Raw genomic sequence first — 6,720 nt, forward strand, 5'->3', positions numbered from 1 at the left:
TCCCACGCCCGTTTCGCAGCGCGAGGAGCTGCGGCTCCTGAAGTCAGAGGCCTTGCCCAGAGCTCTTAGCGTGAGCCTGGCGACTCCCGACCTCGGGGTCTCCTCTGGGGGACGCTGGCCCGGCCGGGTACAGAGCCCTTGGTTGGGCAAGGGGTCTCGAATAGTGGCCGAAGGGAGGGGCTTGTCTAGGGCGGAGTGAAACTGAGGCACGGATCGTTTTCTCAACCCTGGATGGCCTCTGTCATCCCTCAGACATACGCAGTCTCACTCACACACCTGCACACGCTTACACACGCACACACTGACATACACACGTGTGCACACCCGCATTCACAGACACACACTCCTGGGGAGGGTGACTGGAGGTCCCTCGGCACACCTGGTCGTGCACACAACACTGGGTGTGCCCTGAACCCGGCATCCCTGAACTCAGCGTCCCCTGCACCTAATGTCCCTTGCACTCAGTGTCCCTTGTGGTCACTCTCACACCCTGCCTCTCGCTCCGTCCTTACCCCTACCTGTGGCCGGGCAAGGTGGGCGTCACTGTGTTGGCTTTCCAGGTGAGGCAGCCAGGTTCACCGGGGACAGCCTTGCAGGGTTTTGGAGGGTGAATATAATTTGAGGTAGAGGTCTGAGGGGGAGCTTCCCGCAGGATCTAGGCTTCAGGGGCTACCAGGGCAGCTGGATGGAGGGTGGGTGCTGACCTTGTTTTTCTCCTCTAAGCTGGGTGCCCTCCCAGGAGAACAGTCGCGGTGGAGAGGGCTCCTGTGCCTCACCCTGGCATCAACGGACCTGGGTTGAATGAGGACTCATCTCCAGGCTGTGTGACCTTGGACAAGTTTCTTCACCTCCCTGAGCCTCGGTTTTTGTTTTTGTTTTTAATCTGTTGACTGGGGATAAAAAAACAAACAAGAAAACTCACCTCACGGGATTGCTATGAGGGCTAATGAAATAATACATATAAAATGACTGGCACATAGTAGGTGCTTAACTTGGGGCTAAAAACAACAGTGATATGAAACACAAGAATTGTTATCTCACCACAACTTCCCTACCCTATAGGGCAGTCTAAGAGTCTCTGTTCAGTGGGTAGGCATGAAGTGCCTACTGTGTGCCAATGGGAACAAGACACATGTGCCATCCTCAAGCCAGTGCTGTCTTCGGTCACAAGCGCTCAGACCCACCTCCCACTCCAACCCTCCAAGTCTGGCCTCTTGGAGTGGTGCCCTGCTGGAACAACCTGAGACCACAGATGTCCCGGGGCCCCACTCAGCGCCGGGAGTGTGCCTGTCCCCGTATGGAGAAGGAGCGACAGGGCACCCTGTGGCGAGGCTTGGGGTCCAGTCCTGTGTGGCCTGGGTTTGAGGAGGCAGAAGCGTCTTTTCTCTTCTTCCTGTCGTGGAGTGACAGGATCTGGCGTGGAAGGAGGATTGTGACTCACCATGACGCAGGACATGCGTCACGGCTGCTGATACTTCCAGCTGGCAGTCTGACAGCTCTGGGGGCACAGGGGACAGAGAGGGGACCCCTGTAGAGAGGACTCCCACTCTGCCCCCTTCAGCCTAAGCCAGGAACAGGAGGATGATCCTGGGCGGTGATGCTCAGGGTCCCTTGCTGACCGCCTCAGAGATCTGGCTGGGTCGGGCCGGGCTGGCTTTGACTCTCCCAGCCTCTGGTCAGTTTCACATTGATCCGGTCCTGCCCAAGGTCACACAGCAAATCGATAGCAGAGTGAGGACTAGAACCCAGGCCTCCTGCCTGGCAGCGCAACCCTGGCACCAGCCTGAGCCTGGGCCGTGCGGGGCAGCGGCTTCCCTTGCACGCACACATTCACCTTCCCAGTCCTTGGGATTCTGCTGAAGCGGACGATGTCCAGACAGCTCCAAGATGTGTGGCCGTCCTCCCCCGGGCCAGGCTGTCCTTCCCAGCTCACCCCACAGCACATCTGCCCTCCAGTGCCCTCCTTGCCGTGCCCGCTGGACAGGGAGAGGGGAGAGGAGCCCACGGCAGGGGAGGGGCCGGGGAGGGAGCGTCCAGGCTGTGCCCTTCAAGCTGCACACCCCCTTCTCCTCTCCCCCTCACTCCTGCGGCCTTGCTCCTTTTGTCACCAGCCTGAGTGCCTGGCCCGGACCGTGGGCACCGGAGCATGGAGAGGGAAACTGAAGGGTTTGCTCAGAGCAGGATTAATCAAGGGAGCCATGACGGTGATGAATCAGACCCGTTCCTGCCTGGGCAGTCCGGGGGGCGGGGCGGGGACACTGCAGGAGCCACGTGCATAAATAGCTCGGGGTCAGAGTGGACAGTGCTGCTGCATCCTCATGCCAGCCGAATGTGTAAGAGAGAGCAGCGTCGACCAAGGGCTGTGGGGTTGGCTTCCGGGCGGCCGTGACCCTGGAAGTGGATTTTGAAGGTTGCGTGCACTGTGGGCCGGCAGAAGTGGCAAAGGGCACAGTGTGCACAAAGATTTGGAGGCAGGAGTGTCCGGGGGCCCACGGGGGACGGCATGCATGGGGTCTGGGGTACCAGTGGGGGAGGGGGAGGCTGGACAGGGCGTGCCCTTGCCTCAGCCTCAAACATCTCAGGAAAGGCAGAGCTGGCTAAGCAGAAAGAGACCGGAAGCAGAAGCCAGCCAGAGCCGGGTTTGAATTCTGTGCCCGGAACAGTATGTAGTAGATGTGCAGTAAGTATTTGTTGAATGAATGCAAGAAAGTGGGGCTTGGCCAAGCCCCACGGCTAGAAGTGGCTCTAGCCAGGACCGTCAGCCTTTCATTCATACAGCAAATGTTCGCTGAGCGCGTCCTCGGAGCTGAGCGCTGTCTGTGCTGAGATCACTGCATGAATGAGACAGACGCGTTCCTGCCGCTCACGTGGGGGAGGCAGGTGTTAATCCAGTAATGACCCAGATGCATTTAGCATCGCGGCTCCAAAGCGAGAGGAAAGAGCCCTTGAGGGTGGAGAAGACTTGGGATGGTTTCAGGCATGGAGGACACATCCAGAGGAACGACCAAGACGCCCACAGCTGCCAGATGAGCAGGACAAGGCTAGGCAGAGAGAGGGAAGGACCTCAGCCCGGAGGTGGGAGGAAGGGACCAGGTCCCAGGAGGAGGACAGGGCCGCAAGAGGGAGAGCATTGGCAGGACCAGTTCCTACAGGGCCTCACAACGGGAGCTGACCTCTGTCCAAAGAACAACAGGAAGCCCCAGAGGGGGTTTCCTCAGCAGTAAACCAGACTCCTTTCCATTGATTCTCAGGTGGGGTGGAGGCGCAGCCCTGCCTGAGGGCTCCAGGGGCCGGATATGGGGCCTTTCCAGGGGACCCAAGGTAGAAGGCCACAGGCTAATCTCACAATGTGGTCACTCTTGGCCCCTGCGGGGCTCAGGACTGGGGTCTTCCAGCTGGAGTTGAGTGGCAGGCTGTCTCCCTGTCTCACTCCCAGGCAACCAGCTGGGCTAAGTAGGGCAGGGAGAGAGAAAGAAGGGCAAGCCCGCAGTCTGATGGGGGAGGCAAAACCCTCAGGGAGCTTCAAGTCTGATGAAGGAGATACAGTGACCGTCCTGGGCATAGGATACTTGGGTGAGATCGGCTCCTGCCCTGGGGAGCTCCAGCCTGGTGACTAGAGATATGCAGGGTTTGTCTGTAAGATACCTGGCCCAGGCCTGGTCCGTGGTGGCTGCTTTGTGACAGGACCCCTTCCGCGGGGTTCAGAGGGCTGGTACCCCACTCCCGAGTCCCAGAATCTCTGCAGGAGCAGGGAAGCCCCCAGCTGGAATCAAGGTGGACCCTGCTTTTCCCGAACTGTATGATGCCGCAGGTGGCCGCCAGGGGGCAGGCTGAGGTGGCATGATTCTCCGCTGCTTTCCGTTTTCCTTCCCCGCCTTGGCCAATTGACCCAGAAAGCACCACGCTGGCAACTCAGACCCAGCCGTGGCTCCCGGTGGTGTGTCCTGCCGCCTGCACAAAGCTGCCCAGCCGAGGGAGGGCATGAAAACCTTGGCCATGCTCTGGCCACAAAGCCCTGAGCTCTGCCATGGAGTGTGTCTGCCCAAGGACACAAAGATGTCATCTTCTGTAAGCTGTGCATTGCAAGGCCGCACCCCTCAGAGGGGCGACCTTTTAAAAATCTGCACAAAGTCTCTGGCTAGACTAGCCACTCTCTTGAAGTCGGACATCACCTGGTCCAGATCCCCATTGTACAGATGTGGAGATGAAGGCCCAGGAGAGGAACCAAGGTCAACTTGGCTCATGGCTGGGACCAGAACCCCACAGCCAGCAGGAATCCTCACTCTGATCTGGAGGTGTCAGGTACTAGGTGCTACTTCTGGTGTTCTGGCTCTACCTGGAGGTCCCAGGGGTGGGGCTTGGGGCCCTTCTGGGAGCCTGAGGACGTCCCAGGCTGCCCTTGGGATGTGTCCTCTCCAAGCCGAGGCTCCTTCGGGTCAGAGCCCTCCCCAGGCAACCAGCCGGTCCAGGTGGGTTAGGGAGAGACAGAGAGCCAGCCCCAGGTCTGACGGGAGAGACAGAGCCCTCAGGAACTCTGAGCCTGACGGAGGAGACACAGTCACTCTACCAACCCCTGTCCTGAGCACGGGGGACACAGGGAGGAGACCAATCCCTGCCCTGGTGAAGTTCCATCTGCTGAGGTGTCCCCAGCTCCCCAGAGACAGACATTCTAATGGTCATGAGAGGGACCCAGCCCCAGTGGAGGGGAGCCCTGCTGGCCCAGTGGGACCGTGGTGGGATCTCGAGGGTGTTTCCGGTGTCTGGGTTAATAACAGAACCGATAACCATCATGGCTGCTATGCACAGACCCTCGCCTGCCTGTCCTGTTTGACTCTCCCAGTAACCCTAGGAGGTAGGTTCATGCCATGGCCAAGCCGGGGCAGCCCTCCGGCTCCAGCACCCCCTTTCTCTTGATCTTGGGGGTCATTCTGTGACTGGTAACTCCTGGGGCCCATGCACCCCCTTCATTCCTGCCTCTGGATGTTTGCACAAGCTGTCACTCGCCCTCACTCAGTCCACACCACACATGTCCTTCCAGCCCTACTCACAGAGGCCTGTTTCACTCTCCTTCACAGCTTCATTCATCAAATACTTATTGAAGGGCACCTGCGATGGGTCTCGGCTGAGAGCAAGCAGGCCCACCCAGCTGTGTCCGCAAGCTGTGGCCCATGGGCCGAATGTAGCCCACAGCCTGTTTTTGTAAATAAAGTTTTATTGAAGCAGATCATGATCATTTGTTTACCTGTTGCCTCTGGCTGCTCCGCCCTCCCCAGCAAAGGAGTGTGGTGGTAACAGATGGGACGGCCTTCAAAGCTGAAAATATTTATTCTCTGGCCCTTAACAAAAAAGCTCGTTGATGCTTAGATCTGGCAGAAGAGACAGGTGTTAAGTCACTGGAATAAATATGTTTACAAACCATGAGGGGTGCCGACGGGGCCCAGCAGGGGCAGGAACTGAGATGTGGGGAACTGACCACGCCTTTGCTCCCTTGACCATGTCAGCCAGGGCAGGATGCCCCTCTGGAGGTCAAGCGTTGGGCTGGAGTCTCCTCCAAGGTTGGTGTCTGGGCCAGGCAGGGGTGAGGGTCCTGCTGGGATCTGCGGTTTTGGGCAGTGCTCGCGTCCTCCCATCACCACCTCCCCCAGCCTCCCCCGGACCCCCGCGGGCCTCACAGCTCCCATGAGTGCTTCCCTGGCCGCCATCTCCCAGGAGGTGGGCAGGAGTGAGAGTACAAACAGGCTCGCTGAGTCTGATGCTTGGCTGAGGCCTTGCTCTCTGTCTGCAGGCGGAGATCACGATGCCATGGGAAAGCCCCGGATGATACTCAGGACACCTGAGTTCTAGCCCAGGACTCATGAGGGCAAGTCTGTTCCCCTCTGGTCTCTGGGTTCATCTGTAGCCGAGAGAGCTGGGTAAACGGATCCGTGAGTTCTTTTCTGCACCCACCAGTGGCACACTGGGGCTCCCCCATCCCTCTTCCAGGCCTTGGTTTTTCTCTGTAAAATGGGGAGACGAATACTGGGCCCTCCCACACTCCCGGGGCTGGTCCCAGGCCAGGGAGATCACAGGTGGGAAAGTGCTTTGAGCTCGGTGGAAGAAAGGAGCTCTATAAATCCAGGGGGTTATTAGGTGATGGGGATCAAGCAGGGGCGGATGGCCGCGGGCCCCTGCCGTGTTCGATCCGACCAGCAGAGGGCACTGTGGGGGCAGCGAGGGCCGATCGCGGGCTGGAATCCGAGAACACGCGGGAGGCCCTATGGGCGTCGAGTCCGCTGTGCTGAGCGTGGGACGTGGCCATGGACGAATGGGACCCACGATGGTGGGGGGCGTGGGGGGGGGCCGGGACATGGAGCAAACGGGCCTAATGCAGAGAAAGATGGGAGCTATAGTGGAGGCTGGGCAGGGCTGGCGACCCCCAGCCTTGGGAGCCCACGGGAGGTTGCCCGGAGACGCCCTAAAGCCCAGCTGGGAGGGGTGGGCCCGAGAGTCCAGGGGTGCCGGGGGAAGGTAAGCAAGCGTGTGGGCTTCGTCCGGGTTGCCTGGGTTTGAATACGGCTCTGCTACCTGTGGTCGGTGACTGCACCTCTCTGGCCCCGAGTTCCTCACCTGCAAAATGAGAGTAAAAACAGAGACCCGCCTGGGCAGTGAGACCTCATCTCTACAATAAATCAAAAAATCAGCCGGGCGTGGTAGCGCATGCCTGTAATTCCGGCTACTTGG

General features: G+C 59.3%; 1 protein-coding gene across 1 annotated transcript in view; it reads right to left on the minus strand.

Annotated features, from left to right (window-relative positions):
- Window positions 1–6,298, minus strand: part of FAM131C (family with sequence similarity 131 member C) — a 22,763-nt gene extending 16,465 nt beyond the window's left edge. Inside the window, exons 1-2 of the mRNA XM_021717679.1 lie at window positions 6,187–6,298; window positions 1,442–1,498 (exon numbers count right to left, since the gene is read on the minus strand). Coding sequence (XP_021573354.1) covers window positions 1,442–1,498; window positions 6,187–6,298 — 169 coding nt within the window. The remainder of the gene's footprint in view (window positions 1–1,441; window positions 1,499–6,186) is intronic.
- Between the last annotated feature and the right edge of the window lie 422 nt (window positions 6,299–6,720).

This window comes from Carlito syrichta, unplaced genomic scaffold, assembly GCF_000164805.1.
Source record: "Carlito syrichta isolate Samal-C Ts95f unplaced genomic scaffold, Tarsius_syrichta-2.0.1 Scaffold109679, whole genome shotgun sequence".
NCBI lineage: Eukaryota > Metazoa > Chordata > Mammalia > Primates > Tarsiidae > Carlito > Carlito syrichta.